This window comes from Alligator mississippiensis, chromosome 11, assembly GCF_030867095.1.
Source record: "Alligator mississippiensis isolate rAllMis1 chromosome 11, rAllMis1, whole genome shotgun sequence".
Taxonomy (NCBI): Eukaryota; Metazoa; Chordata; order Crocodylia; family Alligatoridae; genus Alligator; species Alligator mississippiensis.
The window spans coordinates 50,240,105-50,261,686 of NC_081834.1; the positions used below are offsets into that span (position 1 = coordinate 50,240,105).

General features: G+C 46.1%; 1 protein-coding gene across 1 annotated transcript; it reads left to right on the plus strand.

Annotated features, from left to right (window-relative positions):
- Positions 1-695: 695 nt before the first annotated feature.
- On the plus strand, positions 696-21,289 carry LOC102576873 (butyrophilin subfamily 1 member A1). Its single transcript, XM_059714398.1, has 9 exons — positions 696-926; positions 1,638-1,985; positions 3,939-4,220; positions 10,287-10,391; positions 10,685-10,705; positions 12,397-12,417; positions 17,142-17,162; positions 17,977-18,003; positions 20,261-21,289. Exons 1-9 carry the CDS (start codon positions 830-832, stop codon positions 20,779-20,781), a joined length of 1,443 nt encoding a protein of 480 aa, XP_059570381.1. The 5' UTR covers positions 696-829; the 3' UTR covers positions 20,782-21,289.
- The last annotated feature ends 293 nt before the right edge of the window (positions 21,290-21,582 follow it).

Genomic DNA, 21,582 nt, shown 5'->3' on the forward strand with positions numbered 1-21,582 from the left:
TAATCAGGAACACTTTGCATTTACACTGTACCTTATTCCATATTTCCATTCACTCCATTTTGTCAAAGCCATGACTTACTTTTCCATGGCCAAGCTCAGTAACCAAATATTTCAGCTTCTTTGGCCGAAGAGTCTTTTTTTGCAACATTAATCCCACCAGATTGTCCAACAGTACAGCCCTGGGATATTTACATTATTGTTTGTCAGTTAAACTTCTTTAGTCTTCATGGTCTGCTGAAGATAGAGAAGGATTGTGAAACTATCTGAAACTCTCAGACATCCCAAAACTATATCTCCACAATCCAAAGCATATAGCTCATTATGCAGGACTGATCCACACTCAACATTTTTGCCAGAGCTATTTACACAGAAGATCTTGAAGAGGACAAATCTCATGGTGCCTTGAACAGCTATACTGGCATGCAACTGTATCTGGACCCCATGTTTTCTTTTATAACAGTGCACAGTATTATGATTCTTGATCTTCTCATTCATTTAATAAGGTCTAAAATGTAATGAAAAATCTTCATCATCACCACACTCAACTCATGATTTTATATTTAGGATAAAAGAGAGAGGAATTATCAAGGGTAACCCTGGACTTTCTGCTTCACTGGATGATTTTCTAAGGAATTTCTGTTTTGGTATAAGTCCACACTTTCATAAGTTTATTGTAACCATGGTTGTTCCCCTTGTATAGCTTGAACTATGCACTGTCTTCCTGCTATCTAATCCAATACACAAAGGTGATAACCAGTGCTCTTTGTTCTCCAGGCAAATTCTTTCCTGCATTCCCCGTGTGCTTCTGGATCAAGTTTCAGTGAAGAAGATGGCTTCCTCGTTGTGGCAAATCCCCAGCGTCCCCACATCGCTCCCTGGTTTACTCACATTCTGCATTATTCTTTGTATTTGCAAGGTGAAATCAGGTAGGTATTTGCTCCATATTAATGTGTGTTCTGCTGCATTGAAAAGTTTATTTAGATTTTTATTGACACAGAGAGTGTCTACAGGTGTATTTATGCCAGTTTAAATTTAATGTGCAGTAAGCGAGAATAGACCAGCATCTACACATGCAGGCATTAAAGCACATTAACACTGTGTGGACTGACTTGAGACTAAAGTTAGTCCCAAGTCAGTCCACAGACACACAGTTACTGCCCAGTAAGGCATCTACATGTATTACTGCGCAGTAACTAATCAGGCATAAATTTAAAACCTGCATGATGCAAAGATAAATTTACGATCAATTTGGCATAAGTCACCATATTTGCTGCACAGCAACAGTGTGCACATGTAGACATGTGCCTGTATAGCACAGTCACATACACATGACATGAGTTTTGCTTTCAAGAATTTGGGGTACAGTTCCCCATGAACCCCTATACCAATCTTCTTGAAACTTGGTAAGCTTCGTAGACGCTTTGGCCGGAACGAAGCGGGAACCCAGTCCAGAGCTCCAGATCGGATCACTGGCATCTGAAGCAGCCAGATCCAAAGCCAGATTGAATAGCTGCCTATTCGCACTGGCCTAGTATCCACCTCTTTGCTGAGTATCTTGGCATATCTTTGGTATCTTTGCTGAGTATCTCTTTTTGCTTCTAAAATTATTTTGGGATGTTTCTTGGTATCTTTTACAGCCCTGTTTACAGTAGTTGGACCTGATCAACCAATTACTGCCATTATGGGGGAAGAGATCGTATTGCCATGCCACCTGTCCCCCAGCATGAGCGCTAAGAACATGGAAGTGAGGTGGTTCCGGTCTGAGTTTAAAAATTATGTGCATCTGTACCGTGATGGGAAAGATCAATTTGCACGACAGTTGTCAGAATATGAGAGAAGGACAGCATTTTGGAAAGATGGCATCACAGATGGAAATGTTTCCCTGACAATTCTCAATATCAGGCCTTCAGACGAAGGGCAATACAAATGCCTTGTTGATGATGGTATTATTTATGAAGAAGCTGTAATAGAAGTGAAGGTAGCAGGTCAGTGGCTTGTGTCAGTTTATCTCTGCATGGTTTTCAGGCTTTTTCTCTTTCCTAATATGCCAACTTCATGTAACTTGTATATCAAATATTTTACAATCAGAAACTATTGGCATTTATACATGTATCTTTTTGTCCCGCGATGTGCCAAAGATCTGTCACTTTACACCAGACTCGATTAATCGACTCTGCTCTGCATGTGAGCTGATGCAAACTGTGTTGTATCGCATGCACTTGTATAAGGAGTGAAATGCACATCAGCACGCTGAAAATGGTGGTGGCATGTTTTTGAGCTAAAACACCTCCTATGTGTTTTAGTTGAAAAGCATGTCACAGCCATTTTCTCAGTGCTGACGTGCATTTTGCCACTTATGCAACTACAATTGATGCTGCACCAGGCGCTTTTCAAAGCACCCAGTGTTGTGGCACGTGCATGTCTAAAAATGCCCTGTATTTCAATTTTAACCAGGCATGTTCACATTTCAGAAACATATTTTAATTTTTGTCAGTGTTTTAATCATTTTAAGCTACAACTCTAAAGTAGTTAATTATTTTTTGCTCCTGATTTCTGTGTGCTTAGGACCTTCTAATTTCCAGCCTAAACTTATTTTCATGTGAGTTATATTTTTTTTCTTGGTTCAACATTGACCTTTAGCCCAAAATAGTGTCTTTCCCTTCATCATCTGTAGTCCCCAAATATATTTATAGATAACATAGATATCCCTTCCAGCCTCAGTTTTGCTACTAGACTGAGAAAACCCTAGCTAGTCTTCTAAACCAGGGGTGTCCAACCTTTTTGAATGTGGGGCCAGATCATGAACTTTTTATCACCCAGTGGGCCAGCCAGCCATATTCCAAGATGTCACAGGAAGTGGTATCATATCAGGAAGTGATGTCACGTGACTTTTGACACCAATGAAGTTGCAGGGTTTGACTCGGTGCTGGTTGACAGGGCATGCATGCCTGGGTTGACATGGTGTTGCAGGAGCTGCTTGGCTACAGCCAGCTTGACCTGGTTCCCGCCCGGCCTGCCGGTGCCATGCCCAGGTTGACATGGTGCTTCAGGACCCGCCTGGGCAGAACTGGGTTGGCACTGGCCATGAAAAACAGCACGCAGCTGAAGCCAGCTTCCCACATGCTGCTGGGGACAGGAGGAGGCCGGCCAGGTCAGCACCGACCAGCAGAAGCACCCACGGGGCTGTGTGCCACTCGAGACAGACCGGTGCAGGCTCGTCCTGTCCTGAGAGGCACATTTCTCCGTCACCACTTCTGCTGGCTGGTGCAGAGCCAGCCGAGCTCCTCCTCCCATCCCCAGCAGCACGTGAGAAATGGCCCCCTCGCAGACTCGCACGCAGGTGGCCGGGCCCAGAGAGGTGCAGCGCCTGGGGGCAGGCTGGCCAGGGGAGCAAGCAGGTGCCACCTTGCTGTGGGGCAGGGCAGGGCAGGGCAGGGCAAGGGGCTGGCTTCAAGTGGGCGGGTGAGGAGGCAGGCACAGGCTGGCAGTGCCAGCGGCTGCTGTTTGCCCTCCTGCGCGGTGCTGCTCCTCTGGGCCCCACCAGGGTAAGCAACTCCCCTTACTACCAGCTGGGGCGTGCAGGCTGGCCCTGCCTGCTTCGCTGCGGCCCTGCACTGCCACCGCCGCCGCGGCTCTGCCACCGCCACCGCCATGGCTCCGCGCTCTGCCTCAGTGACCTCAGTCTTTTATAATGCCCTCACTACCTACCAAAATCCGATCTGAATTACCATAATTTCTTACTGGCTCATTGACTTTTGATGATGAAATTTCTCAGCTATCGCACCCAGGAATATCTAGCTTCTGTACTTGTTAATAGAAAGTATTCCTTGCTCTGCTGTACCCAGGATGTCTTTACAGCAGGAATAACATTTCCACAGTCCTTTATAATATTGGCTGATGGATTTAAGAAATATTAAAAATTACCAATTTTCTTCTAGCTTTAGGCTCTAATCCTATCATCTCTGTGGAGGATTACCAGAATGGAGGGATCCTGGTGATGTGTCGATCAGCTGGGTGGTACCCAGAGCCCCAAGTGCTGTGGAGAAATGCCCAGCGGCATCACATACCATCGCTTTCTGAAAGAAAATCCCAAAAAGCAAATGGCCTGTTTGAAACAAAAATTTCTGCTGTCATAAAGGAAGATTCAAACCAGAACTTGTCCTGTTGCATCAGAAACAGCCTCCTCGACCGAGAGAAGGAATCAGCAATTTATATATCAGGTCAGTTCCTGGTAAACCCTGCAGTGAACCGCCTCCACTGGAAACCAAGTGAAACATGGGATAAACATAAACATGGCTAGCCTAGGTGAAAACCCAGGGTCATGATAGAAATTCATTTAACTGTGTATATGCAGTTTATCAGAATCTTGATTTTATCTCAGTCAAATTTCTGAAATTTTACCTTAAAAAACTCATTTTTTTCCTGGCAGAGACAGTCACTCAAAACATCAATGCAGGATATTTCTATAGTCTCAGGTTTGCCTCAGTGAATTTTTAATGGGTATTTTCACAGCATCTATCTACTGGTATTGATTTATTTGTAAACTCTTAAAGGCTTTTCACTGCATTGAATCATTGTTCATTATTTGTCACAAAAAAAAATGAAAACTAAGTTGTTTGTTGTTGCTTCTCTTGTCAGGGTAGTTAGGTGGGGCAGTTGTTTTTTAAATGGTCTTTTCAGTAGCAGTTGTGCTCCAGAGGCATTTTGCCCTTGCCTACACACTCAGTGAGTTCACTGATTCAGGGCATAAATATATATATTTGCCTTTGCTGGGGATTTTGACTGGGGCTTCAGCTTTGCTGCTGGGGCTTAACCCCAAGAAATCCTGGGGTCTTGCCTAAGGTCAGACAAACTGACATATTCGGAGTCAAGGATTTTTATCCCCTGGTTAGATTGGTATGGACTGTGAGGGATTTATCTTCATCTGTAGTAGTGGGGCATGGCCCTCTTCCTTGGGTCTCTAAGCATAATTTAAACAATCCTCAGAGCAGTAAGACATTAGCTGTCACTCCTCTCCCCACCCCCTCCCCTGGCCTGTTTTATCTAATGCAGTTTAGGGTGTTATGTCTTGTAGTTGAGTCAGGGTCAGTGCCATAGCAAGGTGGGGGTGAGCTGGGAGATGACCCTGGGCACCGAAGTGAAGGGGTGCCAACAGGTGCTGCCCTCCCAGGGTGCGGCATGGGACAGATCCATGAGCAGCTCTTTTTGGGGGTGCAGGGATGGGGGAAGTGTGGTTCCTGCTGCTGCATGCGCTCACGGGCACACTTGTTGCTGCAGCACCAGTCAGGGTTGACTATAGGTTTTCTAACAAACTAGACAACGGGTTTGTATGGGACAATTTGGATAAAGAAGATCCAAACTCAGGCAGGGGGCTGGGCTAGATAATAGGGCTGTGCAAAATGTTGTTTCCATTTTTGTTTTAAGTCTGTTTCAACTCATTTTGAGGTCAAAACAGAAAAATCAAAATGAAACAGATATGGTCGAAATGGCCTTGAAACAAAATGAGACAATTTGAAAGGTATCGCCATTTCAACCCTTTTTTATCATTTTGCCCATGGGCTATAATGGAGAAGGTTGAAGCAGCCTATAACTTTGTCATTTCTGGCCTGATTTTGATGAAACCTTCACGAATGGTAGCCCCTAGTAACAGCATGAAGCCTACCAAGTTTCAAGGAGATACATGCAGGGGGGTTGGGGAAACTGCACCCCAAAATCATGAAAGCAAAACTCATGTCACATGTATGCCACAGCGGGGTCAAAACTGCAGGCTTGCTAGCTGAGGCCACAATGCCTGCCAGCTGTCAAGGAGATCAGAGCAAGGAGATTCTAGGACCCTGCACCCCTAGCTGGTGATGGGCAAAACTCGTGACATGGGTGCTTGTGCAAGTGACTGTTTTCATCTTGGGGCAGAGGGGGGTGAAAACTGCAGGCCTGGTAGCCCCTGCTGCAGCCACAATGTTGGCTACAAAGGCCCAACTCACAGGATCATCATAAACTTCTAGTTCATTAGATAGATGCAAAAGTCAGATCATAAACTTTGGGGCTGTTCCCCTCACACACACGCACACTCACACACACACACACGCACACACACTCCCAATAGCTAGCTATGAATACTAAGCACCTGTGTCAAGATATACCTATCCCCAAGTGCTGGAGTCTGCTGTCGATGGCCAGTCGAGGCTTCTTGCAGGGTGATGTTCCTTCAGAAAGAGGCCACCAGCTGGTCCTTCTGATTGGACAGGCAGGGTGCTAGTCAGGTCAAAGAAGGTGCCATTGGGGTTCATTCTTCACTGCCTTTTACCCTCTCTGCCAGAATTTGGTGACTCCACAATTCTCGGGCTTACCCAATCCAGGGGTCGTTGACCTCATGGGACGTCTTCCTTGGTGGCTGCTGGATGGCAGTTGTCAGCCCCAGGCCTCATGTCTGTGAGTACTTGCAGTCTTGGAAGTCGGTTGATGAATTTTGATTTATTCACTGCTGTGATTAACAGGGCTCTGGGAGTGATTGATCTGGGGGTATTCAGGCGCAAAAGTCGGTCTCCAGTGTTCATTAGTTCAAACCAGGGCTTCTGTACCTTTAACAGTGAAATTTGAAGGAGATCCCAGCTCTGTATTGATTCTTTCCTCTCCTTAGTCTGTGGTTTCATAGGTGTTAATTCTTGTTCATTAACTCGTTATTGTAGTAGCTAGCTACTGTGTTATGCAATCAGCCATGATTCACTCAGGGACTCCAGTGCTTGGGGATAGGTATATCTTGACACTGGTACTTAGTATTCATAGCTAGCTACTGTGAGTGTGTGTGTGTTTGTGGGGATCAGCCCCAAGGTTTATGATCTGACTTTTGCATCTCTCTAATAAACTAGAATTTTATGATGATCCTGCGAGTTGGGCCTTTGTAGCCAACATCGTGGCTGCAACAGGGGCTAGAAGGCCTGCAGTTTCCACTCCGCTCTGCCCCAAGATGGACACAGTCAGTTGCACAAGCACTCATGTCATGAGTTTTGCCTGTCAGCAGTTAGGTGTGCAGGGCCACAGAACCCCCCTGCACCGATCTCCTTGACATCTGGCAGGCTTTGTGGCCTCAGCAGGGGCTAGCAGGCCTGCAGCTTTCACCCTGCTGCACCTTAACACACACACAGTCACTCATGTCATGAGTTTTGCTTGTCCGCAGCTTGAGGTAGAGTTTCCCCCCAAACCCTGCACCTATCTCTTTGAACCTTGGCAGGATTTATGGCCTCAGCAGGGGCTAGCAAGCCTGCAGTTTTGACCCCACTGTGCCTTAACACATACATGTGTCATGAGTTTTGCTTTCACAAATTTGGGGTGCTGTTTCCCCCAAACCTCTACATCTATCTCTTTGAGGCTTGGCAGACTTCATGCCCTCTGAAGGGGCTACCATTCCTGCAAGTGTCATCCAAATCAAGGCAGAAATGACAAAGTTATAGGCTCTTTTTACCTTCCCCATTATATCCTATGGGCAAAATGTTGAAACAGGGTGGAAATATCAAAATGTATCAACAGAGTGGAGCTGACCAGCTGTTTTGACTGGAAACAAAATTCAAAACCGAACACTGTTCTGTTGAAATGTTGAATCACCGGTCAAAACAGAAGGCTGCTGTTTTGCATAGCCCTACTAGAGAACATATAGAGGTCCCTTCCAGCCCTACTTTTCTGTGGGCACCTGTACACATGCTCAATGCCTGGTGCAATGAGCAGGCATTCAACTAATTGAGTCTCCTGGAGTCTGGGGGTCACATGTATTCAGCATCCCTGCATTTAAAAATGGTGGCAGAAGCCCTTTAACCAAATCCTATCAGAAAATACATAAGTCCCTGTGAGCATGCCCACCACCCCACACGTCCACCCTGGAGTATAAGTAAAAATGTCCTCTGACTGAATGATACATACAAAAATTGTACCACCTTGCCTTTAGCCTGCATGAGGTTATGGTTTAAAGGTGCTTGGACTCATACTAGCAAATTGCCTGCCAAGAATAACAGTGGGGGCTGGCAAGGACGGAGCCCTACTTCCAGCCTCGTACCCTCCTGTTCCCCCACTACCCTCATCTAACTCCTCTCTGCTGCTGCCTTGGGTGTTACCCCACTTCTCCCTGCCCCACCGGTGCGTTGGGTGCGACCCTACCATCTCCCCACCCCCCCACCACATTGGGTATGATCCTGCTGCACCCCCACCACCTCATGTGTGACCCTAATGCCCCCCCCCCATGTTGAGTGCAACCCTGCTGCCCTTCCCACTCCACCAAGTCAGGTGCGACCTTCCTCACCACACCACCCTCCCCTGCACCGCCCACTGCATCAGGTGCAATCCTTGCGCCCCCCTTCCCCAACCCCACCATGTTGGGTGTGATCCTGCTTCCCACCCTCCCTCCCTCCCACATCGGGTATGACCCCTGTGCCTCTTTTGCCCCCCTGCCCTCCCAAGTGTGACCTTGCTTCCCCCTCCGCCCCCAATCACATTGGGTTTGACCCCACTGTCCCCCTCCCCCCACTGCATCAGATGCAACCCCACTCCCCACTGTCCACTGTTCTGGGCCGGCCTGCCTCCCTGCTCCCTTCCTCCCCTCTCCTCTGGCTGCTCTGAGGGGTGGCGGGGCTGGATGGCAGGGGGTTGCCCCCACCATGAACCCTCCCTTTGCCGTCAGGCAGGGAAGCAAGGACAATCCCGCTGCTCAGGGCTGGGGCATGTTCACCACTGCCACAACCTTCTCTGGCAGCAGCAAGAACTTAGGCCTTTGCAGCCTGGGCCATGTAGACAATTGTCGCCTGCCCCCTTGGTGGTGCATGCACAGTTGGCCCAGAGCATTAGGGACAGACAGACCCACAGACAAGGCTTTTATTATATTAAAATAGTTATTCTCTGTAGCAATAAAAATTGTTTAATTACCCTTTAAACTTTTTGCACTGAAAAAATGCTTTCTTACAAATCTAATTCAAATTTGTGCATATCATTGTTTCCATCAGAGAGGTTCCAGGAGTGTGCTTTATAAATAATGCATTGAATTTCCCCACAATATATTGCAACATGGTAATATTGCCACTGAAACCCCATCTCTAGCCCTTCATCTTGCTGGTTAGGAACTGTTCTGAGTTGTCAGAGAGGAGGTTTTGAATCCAGACCAAGGTAGGAACAGAAACTGGGTCTCTCACTTCCTTGGTGAATGCTCTGTATATGGGGCTGCCATATAATAGGTGGCTCCTCCTCCTGTGGCTCATCCTGTAGTGGCCTGGCTTAGTTCTTCCAAAGAATCCTTGCAGGCATCTGTCCTAATATCTGGGTGCGACTGCTCAATCATTCCTCTTGCTTGCAGTGCCCTGCTCAGCATGTGAGTTTTGGGATCCCATTCTGTGGTTGCTAAAATCCCTATGGACTGAGGGTGCTAGGAGTCTGGTTCAGTTTTGGATTACACCCCATGGGCCAGTAGCCTAGAAGTTACGTGTTGCAGCTATGTTAACTAAAAGCTATAGCAGAGTTGGTAGAAATTTTGGTCCTGGTAGTATGGGAGAAGCACAGGGGGCTTTGGTGGTATCTTTTACTGAACCAACATGGGAAAGATGCTAGACAAGTGTTTAGGTACAAAGGTGCCTTGTTTATGTCTCCTGAAGAAGGTGACTGGAAAAACAGAACTTTTTAAAAAAACAGTATACTTCATCTGGCTTTTGTGAATTGAGGACCTCTTGGCACATAGCTGTGTAGGTGTGATTTTTTGCATTTATGCACACTGTAGATATATAATTGTGGTTGCCACAGACTTTTCCTCTGAGTACACTACAGTATGGCTGTATAGATACTGGAGCATATATGTAATTATAGATCTCATAACTTTACTCACAATAAAACTATATGTAGCAGTTCTTCAATGCTGTAAAAGACAGAGGAGGATTTAAAGTTTTATTTTATTTTGTTTCTATCAGGTTTATATAACGGGTGATCCTCTTCCATTACAGATAGAACTAGAATCCAAATGCTGCCCAAGTGTCAAATTTGCAGTGGCTTCTTTATGGCCACTTAGCCATGAGGTGAAACAGGATTTAAGTCTGGGAGACAACGTTTGCTGTTTATTCACAGATAAATCAGTGCAAAAGTCAGTTTCTTGGTTATTAAATCCAGTTTTTAATCTTTGTATGCTGCTAAGATTTGCTACTGTCATTTGCATCTCAAGAAATTTTCTTGGGGAGCTATTCATGTATTTCCTTGGTATAAATATATTTCATGTTGGTCACAAGTTACAATATAAAACATGCCCCTGGAACCTTGTTTTTCAGCTTTCTTTTTTCCAAGCATGAATCCCTGGATGGTGGCACTGAGCGTGATCCTGGTGGTGTTGTTCAGTTTCATAATCCTGACCACATATCTCTTCAGAATAAAAGGTAAATACTGGAGGAATATAGTGTAGTTAGAAATTAATGTTACTATAACATAACAAAGAGTATAAGAATAAGATTTTCCTGCAACAGACAAAGGCAGGCAGGTAGGCATGCTACCACACACCAAGCTTCCAGCACAGCAAAGTGCAATTGAGATGTGTGCTAACAGTAATGTGTAGCTGACACAAGCCATTGCAGGTGAAGATGCAGCAGTACATATTTTATTTTATTCTGTTACATCTTCTGTAACAAAATATACTCTTCATAGTGATTTGTATTTGTCTTTATTTGTTTAGAGAAAAAGAATGCAGAAATCGGTAAGTCTCATTCCTCTTCTTCCAAAAGGACAATACTTTGGACAAAGTCGGTTCCCATCAGAGTGATTGCTTTCTTTCATTTTCTAGGATGCTATTAAAATGTAATTAAAATGACATGATTTAAGCTGAGAAAATGAATAGGAAAGGATGATATGAAGAAATGAATGGCAATAAAAATATAGAGCTTTGGGGTGGAAAGGATCTCACAGTGCAGTTTCCCTTTTTCCCATTAGCCATTCTTTATAGTAGTTACATACTAATGAAATACAGACACATAATACATAAGAAACAGAGAAAGCACAACCTCTTGCTCTTCCTTTAAGGATATGAAACTATCCAAGTGTGAGCAGTTGTAGAATATCTGCACACAACTTTCCCAATCAATCACATCCTTTTCTTCCAGTTGTAAATTTCATGCATAAAAAGTCTAGTCCTTGAACTTCAGGTTGTCCAGATTCTGGGTGGCTAGGAGCCATGAACCTGAGACTACATGTGTAATTTCTCCCTTTGCTTCAGTGGGGGGAATAGCTACCTGCCCTTTTTAGGACCTCTTTAGCCAGCAGCTGAGGAAGTAAGTCAGGATGTGCAGAGGGGGAAGGGCAGGGGTTGGCTCAATGGGAAGGCTGGTTTCCTTAGGGTGCGAGGAATCAGGGACCACTATAACCCTTGGTCTCAGAGGAGCAGAGAGCACTCAAACATCCCAAGCCTACCTGAACTCCCCACCTGCCCCCTGAGTCTACCAAACCCACTTGGATCCGCCCAAACCTCTTCTCGCAGACACTATTTGCCACACAATCATTCTGATCCCTACCTTGAAGACCAAAACTTGTTCCCCGATCCACTCTAGGGAAGTCACTCCTCCTTTTAATCTCCCATATCCACCCATTGGACCCTGCGTCCCTCCCCTTCTCCTGCCTGGACCCCGCTTTGTGTTACCATCTTGTAGATCCCTCTGTGGACCTGTATTCCCCCATAGTCTCCCAGACCTATGGCAGACCTTGCTTGCCCCCTCCCCACAGTATCCCTGTAGATGCTGTCTGCTCCCTGGAGCCCACCCAAAGGCCCCCTTCCCCATGACCCCAACAGGTCTTCCCACTAGTCTCCTGCACCCCCCCCCCACAACTGGCTTTATATCAAATAGCCATTTTCAACTTTATCTTACCTGCCCCTAACCTCCCACATGTGTATTTGTAGCATTAAGGGAGGGTGGAGCGGTCATGTTGGTAAAACATCAAGAATCTTCAGTCCTGGAAATAGGTTACTGCCTTTTGACACACAACTCTAATCTCATGTGGGTAGTAAAACACTACAGAATATTTTGTTTCATTTATTCAGTAAACTTGATGGGTTTGTTAATTTTCATAATCCTGACTATATATCTCTTCAGAATAGAAGGTCAATGCCTGGGGAACTAATATAGTGTAGTTAGTAAGTAACTGTATTGTAATAAATCCAAGATCAGAAGGATGAGATTGTACTACAGCCAAATAAATGCTGACAGACAGGCGCTCGGCCACACACCAAACCTCCAGCACAGCAAAGTGCAATGGTGATGTGTGCTAGCGGACTTGCGTGGCTTGCACAAACCATTGCAAGTGAAGATGCAGCAGCACAAGTCTTATGTATTCTGTTACATGCGCTGTAACAAAGTTGGCCTTTAATAATGATTTCTATTGTTTTTATCTGTTTAGAGAACAAGAATGCAGAAATTGGTAAGTGTCCTGACCCTTGTTCCAAAAGGTTGATTTTTTTGTAAGAAGTTGTATTCCCATATGAGTGATTACTTAATTTCATTATTTGGTCTGAAATTAACATGTAATTAAGAAGGACATGACTAAAGCTGACAAAATCCATAGGGAAGGGTGATATGAAGACATGACAAGAAATAGCAATATAGAGCTTTGGGGCAGAAGAAATCTCACAGTGCAGTTTCCCTTTTTCCCATCAGCCATTCTTTATAGTAGTTACATACTAATGAAATGCAGACACATAATACATAAGAAATAGAGAAAGCACAACCTCATGCTCTTCACATTGTTGTACAATACCTGTGCACAGCCTTCCCAACCAATCACACCCTTTGTTTCAGCACTAAAATTTGTGTCTAAAAATTCTAGTCCTTGACCTGCAGGGCTGTCCAGCTTCTGGGTAGCTGAAGGCCACAAACCTGGGGTTACACACTCCTGAATGTCTCCCTTTACCTCACTGGGGAGGAATTGATATCATCCCTTTTTAGGCACTCTTGACTTCTCACATTTAGGCTACTGACACCAGCAGTTGGGAACATTTTTCCAGTGGCAGGATGCAATGAGCCAGCTATGCTGTAGCCCTGCCTGAGTCTGAGGTCGGCCAATGCTAGGACCCAGCTGCTGCCACTGCCACCACTTCTCCCTCCTATGTGGCCACAGCATGGCTTGGAGGAAGCTCCCCATTGCCTGGCTGTAGTGTAGCACAGATAAAGACCCCACCCCACTATGCTGCTGAAGTCCCCTGGCTTGAGCCAGATCCAATACCTGCACAGGCCTGTGGCTTGGAGACATCTGGCTTAGAGCATGGGAGATGTGCAGGAAAAGTCCAAACTATTCTCACTCACCACAGTGCCCGTCCCCTTAGACTTTATTTGCTGTAACAGCACACCCCACTGCTCAAGCTCCTTTCCATCCTGTTGGCTGCTCAGCTCAATGTCACTCCCACCAGCTGCATACAGAGCTCCCTCATTTTACTGGCTGTAGGCTGCCAGGTACTCCCCAGGCAGATGACAAATGATGAACGGCCCCACTCATGAAACATTTAATTTGCACAAGACCAATTCTATGGTCCCTTAGTGTACCATGGTAATAGCTATGCTATTACAATAATGCGCAGTAGAGTTATTTTATTGCATGCTAGTGTCAGCTATAATGTGTGTGCTGGTGCTACTCTGCAGTAGTGACAATTCTATGCTTTGGTTTGGTTCCTGTTTTTACATTTACTAAAGTAAATGGGCAGTAACTACAGGGCACTAATGAATGTGTAGATGCAGCCAGGGAGTGCAACATCAACTATGAATTGTATATATCATTCCACTTAAGACATAATATTGAAAATGTTATGCCCTTGAATTACTTTCCTGGCACGCCCAAGTCTCCCTGGATGTGGCACATTTAGGGCACATACAGATATTCAGGGAGGTTAACGGAGGTTAGAATATGTTAAACAATTGCCACCCAATCTAGCTTAAGTTTCTTGCCTCCCTGGCACCAGGCTATTTTTTACCCCCCTAGGCCCTCATGCCACCCCTAAATGGACAATCCCAGCTGTAAAAAAAACAATCCCTCCCAACCCCACCAAATCCCCAATCCCACCAGATGCTTCTCATTGCAGTTTTAAAGGTGTTCACTCATGCCCAGAGCTGAGGAAGTAAGTCAAGATATGAGGTGGGGTCAGTGCAACAGGAAGGTTGGTTTCCTGGGGGTGTGGGGAATCAGGGGCCAAAGTAACCCTTGGTCTTGGAGGGGCAGAGAGCTCTCAAACATCCCACACCTCCCCAAACACTCCAGCTGCCCCCTGACTCTATCAAATCCTCCTGCCCCGCCAACCCGCTTTGTGCAGACCCTGCTTTCTTCCCCTATTCCTTTGATCCCTCTTGAAGACCTATCTTGCTCCCCAATTCACTCTATGGATCCCAGTCTCCTATCTAGTATCCCATATCCACCCAAAGGACCATGTCTCGCTCTCTTTATGCCCATTATAATCCACTAACCTCGCAATCATATGGATCTCCCTTTGGACCATGGTTTCATCCCCAGTCTCTCAGGCCTCCAGCACTTCCTACCTCCCCCCCACTCCTCCAACACCTGTATAGCATGCTTGCTACCTGGAACTCACCCCTGAGCTTGCCTGTCCCCTGAACCCCATAATGATCCCCACTAGTTCCCCCCTGACCAACTTGCTTTACATTGGGTGGCTATTTTTAACTTGATTTAACCTGTCCCTAACTTTCCCCTTGTGTATATGTACCATTAAGGGAGGATGGAGCTGCAATTCTGTTAAACTATCAAGAATGTTAAGTCCTGGAAGTAGGTGGGTTAATGCTAGTAGTCTGCTGCTGCCAGTGCTATCATTTCTCCCAACTATCTAATCTTCCCAGTAATCTTTGTATGTAAACAGCTGCTCACCACTAGTGGGGTGGGCAAGGGGTGCTGCTCCACTGCTCTGTTTTGGTTTCAGAAGCACTAAGCTCTTCTAGACCTCCATCAGGCAAGGGTCTTTGAGTAGATGAAGCCTCTTAAGGCTCAGATCAAGTGCGGTGCCTGTTCTTCACCTGGCTGGGGAGAAACATGTATCTGTGTCCATGACAGCAGTGCTCCCAAAGCGCACCCGGGGAGAACTGCTCTTCTGCAATGGGTCAGTGCCGCTGAGGTGTAGCAGCTTTAAGCTCACTTCATGGAAATTATATTCTTCTCCCTAGCTTGCTTTGAGGGCCTTATAAATAAGTTCAAGCAAAACTTGGGGGTATCTCAACCCCAAGCCTCTGGGCTTGGGCCTGAAATTAAGATGCCTGTCAAAGGATTTGGAAACATCTGAAGCCCCAGGGGTGGGTGGAAGATGTTTGCCGGTATCCCGGCCACTTACGGTTCTGGTCTGATTCATGGATATTGAATTTCATTTGTCTGTTTTGACTTGGAATATGGATAAATTAAAAAAAAAAAGTTGTGGTATCTTTTATTAGACCAACTAAGTAGTTGGAAAAAAAGTTCTTAGCAAATTTTGCGTGTGTCTGCTTTTCTCAGCTGTATAGTTTGCCCGGAGAGAACAGCAGAGAGTCCCTATGCCTGAAGAAGGGTGGCTGCACCTGAAAGCTTGCTGAGAACCTTTTTTCCAACTACTCAGTTGATCTAATGAAAGGTATCACATCTACTCCAAGAACCTTGCCTGCCCAGGCCCTTCGACCAACACGACTACGACCAAAAACCCTCAAGACCTTGAGCATACTCAAGAATCTAAACTCTTCACTTCTTGGCCTTTTAGCTAAGATCAAGAATAGGGGGCATCCGAATCCTAAGACCTCTGGGCCTACAAGTAGGATTCCTGCCAATGGATTTTGGAGTATCTGAAGTCCTGGCCTAAAGACACTGGGGTGGAGGGTGGTTGCTAGTAGTAGTGCCACATGATGACTTTTGAACAGTTGAGTCAGAACTGATTTAGCGAGTTTAACTTGCAGCACAAAGAATTTCCAAAAAATAAAAAAAAAAGAGTCTCAACTCTTTAGACTCTAGGCAGTACAGGTTTCTATCTGACCTACTAGTACTTGAGGCATGTCAGTTGTTTGGAGACAAGTGGGTACTAGATCCCAGCCTGAAATCACTAGAGGGATCTATGAATCATTACAACTTCTCTCTGCACAGAGAGATGGTAAAGTACAATGCCATCCCCTGACACAACTCCTGCTTGGAGCTTGCCCGTTCTACCCTGGAGCTCTTGAGCTGAGGGCTCCTCTACCTTAGGCTGTCATACAAGTCACACTAAGCCTGGATTACTCAGCAACCTGTGACCCACTTTTCTTTTATGGCATCAAAGCTCTTATACATTTCACAAGTTCAAAAGGCAGGGCCCACGAGCACAAACTTGATTCACCTGGTCTCTTGAAATGAAACTGTTAAAAAGCAGATAAAACAAAGTTAGAACAGTCAAATAAACACAAAAGAGTCCCCACTTCTCTTGGCCATGCACATGAATGGAGATAGGAAGAAAAAGGATGCAATTCTAAGCAGTTGGACCTGCATACTAGTAGTGGTACGCAGATAAGCACCACAGAGAGGTTGTCACGCAGAACACAAAGTACCAGAGTTACACTCATGAAGTGGCTAGGTGTTATTTTATTATTTATATTCATAAAGGGACAACATCAGCTTGGAGATCCCATGAAATACCAGTGTTAATTTCTTGATTGTAATTCTGTGTATAGGAACTTGGAGATGATAAAATATTATCAAAAGTGTACCTTGGCAAAGGGTATAATTCATCAGGTGCTATGGGTTCCACGGAAAGGGACACCAAGGGGCATTTGTGCTTCCTGTAAATGGAAAGGAAGGTCTTCATGTGAGTTTGTTAGCAGTGCTTCCTCTTTGTTTAAAGTTGTTTGTAAGTTCTCGCATCTTGCAGATTAGTTTATCCTAAAACAGGAAATCAGTGGAGAAACGTCAGTTAGATTCTTAAAAATGTCCCTGAAATCCTCCTTCTCTGAAGGCAGCAGAAACAAGGTTCCTTGCTCAGAAATCCCTGCATTGGACACTACAAAGACCCTCCCATGGGCTGGAAAAAGAACCAGCAGCTCATTAGTTCCTCTGTAGCCTGGATAAATGGGCTCTGTAATACTTTGCACAGAAGGAAGGCTGGGATTGCTAATCTTCTGTATGAGAAGCACTTAATTTATGTATTTTTTTTTTCAATCTAGGAGATCTTCAACAAGCACTTGGTGAGTTTTTGTCTGTGTACAATACAACTTTTTTCCATGGTATAAAATGTATCCATGTAGCTGTAGGATTCATTTTCTCCATACTAGAAAAGGCCTTTTGGAACATAAAACTGAAAGTAACATGAAGACGACCCTGGCTAGGAAGGTTTTGTCCATAGCTCTCAGACACTTCTTTCTGGGCTGTGTGATGTTTGTATCCCATGACCTTACAGCAGTTGTAGTGGTTCACAGAGTGAAATGTGAACACAAAGGTAACTGGAGATACATGGGTTAATTAGTTGGAAAATTAGCGACAAGGGTATAAGATGGCATCATAAGATGGCTGGGAATCATTGGAGGGATCTAAATATGTGCTTCATGTACAAGGTGCCCTAAAGCATGGAGAAAATCGGCAGCTGTATTCTGGACCAACCAGAAACTTCTTAGTCAGTTCAGAGAGAGTGACTACCAGTGATCCAGCCTAGATGGCAATAATGGGAGTATCTCTGGAGCCAGGCCCTCTCCCAGGAAATGGTACAGCAGCTCCACATCAGTGGCAGCTTTGGATACTGAGGCTCCCTGGTCACTGCAACTTAGCAAGTGGTCAAACAGCATCTAGACATTTGATATCACCCTTTTGGATGAGGGATTTAATGGATTTAATGACATGAAAGGTCAGTGTCCCACCTAGTCCTTCCACATGTTGCCTTATTTATGTCCGGCATCACTCTTGTCTTTTCTGGCATTTCCTTGAGCCAGATGCTCCTCATCCAAGACTCCTTTTACAGCTGCATTTGTTCAGATAATTTCTCACCACTATTTCTCTTTCTTCCAGAGTGGAGAAGAGCTGTGGCGTGTCAAGGTAATGAAAGCTCATATTGAATCAATGGTCAACGCTCTCCTTTGCTGTGTTTTCAGTTCCCTTTTTCCTTTCTGGTCAAATTTTTAGGCCTCCCTAACAGTTGGTGCCAGGAAGTGCTTTTTACTTAGGTCAAAGGATTCAAAACCTCCTATGGCCACATTTTTTGGAGGAACCTAACAATCCCCACTGCACACACAGCAATTTCTATTGCCCCTTGTGAGTGTAAATGGCAGGTTTTTAATCACCTGAGTGCCAAAAGGATCCTTTTTGCATAGATAACATTGTATTTCCCCTGGCAGCCTGGACAGGTATGTGTACACGTGTAGTCTAAGCATGTGAAGCAAGCTATGTTCACTACAAATGTGCACTGCTACATATACGTGTCCCTTCTGGATGTGTATGGTGTTAAAAGCTTGAAAATGTAGGTGGCCAGGAATGTGCGACTAGCAAGTGTTAAACTGCACAAGAGTGGGAGGCCCTTTTGTATTTTAGCTCCAACATTTGACTGCTTAGAACAGTTGTTCAGGAAACTTGAAATCTGGGTTCTTGGTGCCCTTTGCCCCAACAGAATTTGAACCTCTTTTCATAGCAAGGTTCATGCATTACCCCACATTGCTGTGGGCACTCCTTCTGAAACTGGGCTCTGAACAGTCAAAAGCGATAGAGATATGTGGCCAACTTCCAAGGGAAGTGGTGCTCTCTCCTACCCTGGAGGTTTTCAAAAGGAGGCTACATAATAACCTAGCCTGGGTCGTTTGACTGAAGCATCATTTCCTGCACATGGCAGGGGTACAGACTTGATGACCTACTCAGGTCCCTTCTGACCCTACCAGCTATGAAACTATGAAGGGAGTGGAGTTGGGCAGGGTGGCTGAGTGGAGGAGTTACATGAACACCTTTTTTTATAGTCATATACCAAGACAACTTTCTCTAAACTGCTACTTTTTGGTTCCCACACCCCATGTCTATGTCTGCTTCCTTCCCTTGCCTTCTCTCTGCTGTCTCGTTCCTACCCAGTACTGCTCTCTCTTCCTCTTTGTGATCTCTTCCTTTGTGTATCCATTCACTCTCCTCTAGCTTTGCTGCCTTCCCTCGTGCTTTTTCTTCCTCAAAGTCTGCTTGTCATCACAATGAGTGGTGACGAGGGAGAGCAAGCAGTCATTAGCCTAACAGTCATCAGCCCTGTCTGTGAGGGGATGTGACTCGCCTTTTATGTCCATTGTTCCCTGCTGGGGACACAGCAGTTCTTGGACCCGTCACTGACGTGTAGGGACTATCTGAGGATGACTCCTCTAGATCATACTTGCTGGAAGAGCAGGCGAGCTGCTATAATTTCAGTAGTTCCTAGGGCTGCTTTCCTTTTCCATCCAACCCACATGGCATACTCTTTCATCTTTCCTCATTTATTAGAGGAAGGGCACTTGATGCCCAAAAGTTTGTGCAACAGCTCTTCCAAATATATAGTAGGAAAAATAAATATGACACAAAACATCCTTGCAGCTACAACAGTACTCCAACTCTCTTTATTAAGACACAAAGTACACTTCCTGGCTTTTAACACAATTACCTTCTATTTACATAAGTCACTTATGGCTTCCTCACTCCCACTTCCCTACACATTATCTCTCCATTTTCACCTTAAACCCTTCCTATTTGTGTATATATTTTGCTCCCTCCCATCTGCTATGTCTTTGGCTGTTCCTTTTGGGTGAGCTCTGGAAACTTGGGAAATTGGACCTGCACTTGAAATCTGGGATATAACAAATGTTTGTGACATGTGGGCTGATCTGGTCCAAATGTTAATTTCTTTGGCTGTGACTTGCTGGAGTGAAAATGTCTCTCAGGGAAAGGGTCCCCCAGAGCCTGAGCACGGGGAAGATGGAAGAGAGTGGGATTGAAGGCAGGCAGTGGATAGTGCAGAGGGAGATGAGCTGTATCCATGCTGTCCCCTTCACACCCTCTGCCGGGCTCTCCTGAGCCCCCAGGGTCTCTCATCCCTGCCTGTGACCGGCAGGTGCAGGAGGGAATGATCTCGTGTCCCAGCCCTGGCCCAGTCGGCGTGTTTCTGTCCCTGGCCCGTCTCTTCCTGCCAGGGTGGAATTGGCCCTGCCCTTTGCTGAGGTCTCTGGGCTCCTTCCTGCTCGGGTCAATCCCGGCTTCACCTCCAGCTGCAGCCAAAGCTGCCCCTGACTTGATCACAGCCTGTCCTAGGGCTGAGCGCTGCTCCTCACGCTCCTCTTATCTCCTTTCCCCGCAGAGGACGTGACTCTGGATCCAGACACGGCTCATCATGAGCTCATCCTGGCTGAGGATGGGAAAAGTGTGAGACAGACAGACACACGGCAGGATCTGCCCGACAATCCTGAGAGATTTGACTTGGCTCGTTGTGTGCTGGGCCATGAGGGATTCACCTCCGGGAGACACTGGTGGGAGGTGGAGGTGGGGAAGGGGGCATCCTGGGCTGTGGGAGTGGCCAGAGATTCTGTGAGGAGGAAGGGACTGATCAGCTTTAGCCCTGAGGAGGGGGTCTGGGCTGTGTGGTGCTATACTGGTGAGTACATGGCTCTCACTGCCCCAGATCCCACACCCCTGACCCTGGACCGGGCACCCAGCAGGGTTGGGGTCTGTCTGGACTGCACATTGGGGCGGGTGTCGTTTCTCGATGCTGACACTGAGGCTTCGATTTTCACCTTCCCGCCGGCCTCGTTCGAGGGGGGCAGGATCCGGGCCTGGTTCCTGGTCTGGGACGGTGAAATGAAGTTTAGCCGGCGCCAGTGAGAGGGAAAGGAAATGCACAGGACAGGACCTGTTCGTTGTCCCCTCCGGCCTCAGTCGTGCTCGTGTCTGTGACCCTGGAGGACTCCTCTCGCTGCAGACCATCAGCTGTGCCGTGTCCGTGGCCCTGGACGCGCAGGCTGGGTTTCTTCATCCCCTGACCACAGCAAGCAGGATGTGGCTGAGCTGCATGGTCATCTCTGCCTGGGTGTCATTTCCTGTATGACCGAGGGGCCAGAGGAGGCCTGTGGGGTCTGGCACCCATGGGTGCAGCTGCAGGGGATCAGGGGAGGGGCGGCAAAGAGGAGGCAATAAAACCCGGGGCTGGTTGTGTTGGGAAATGCAGTTGAACCTGGCCCTGATGTTCATTGCAGCGCTGCTTGTCCAGAACCTCCAGTCCTGGGAAGTGGAGCCGCTGCAGCTGCATAAAAAGTGATTTGTGCAAATTTTGGCCCTTTTCCCTCATGCTGATTATTGGAAAGTCACCCCAAAGTGATTAATTAGACTCACGATTGCAGTCAATAAAGATGTTGCTAATAAATATCAAAGTATCTTTTGCTTGGTGATTGATTTATTTATTTCACAATTTGTTTCCTTGTCATAAATGTTGTGGAGTGAGCAGGTTTCTTTAAGAGATTTGATTCCTCATGAACAAGACCGATTGCCTTCCCTGGGAAGTCAGTCTGGTGGGACTGTATCGTCACTTCCTGTGTTGCCTCTGAGCCAGACACACATACACCTTTTCTATAGTTTTGGCTGGGTGGCCGACTGGCTGCTGAGCTGTGACCGGGAACCCGGAATGTC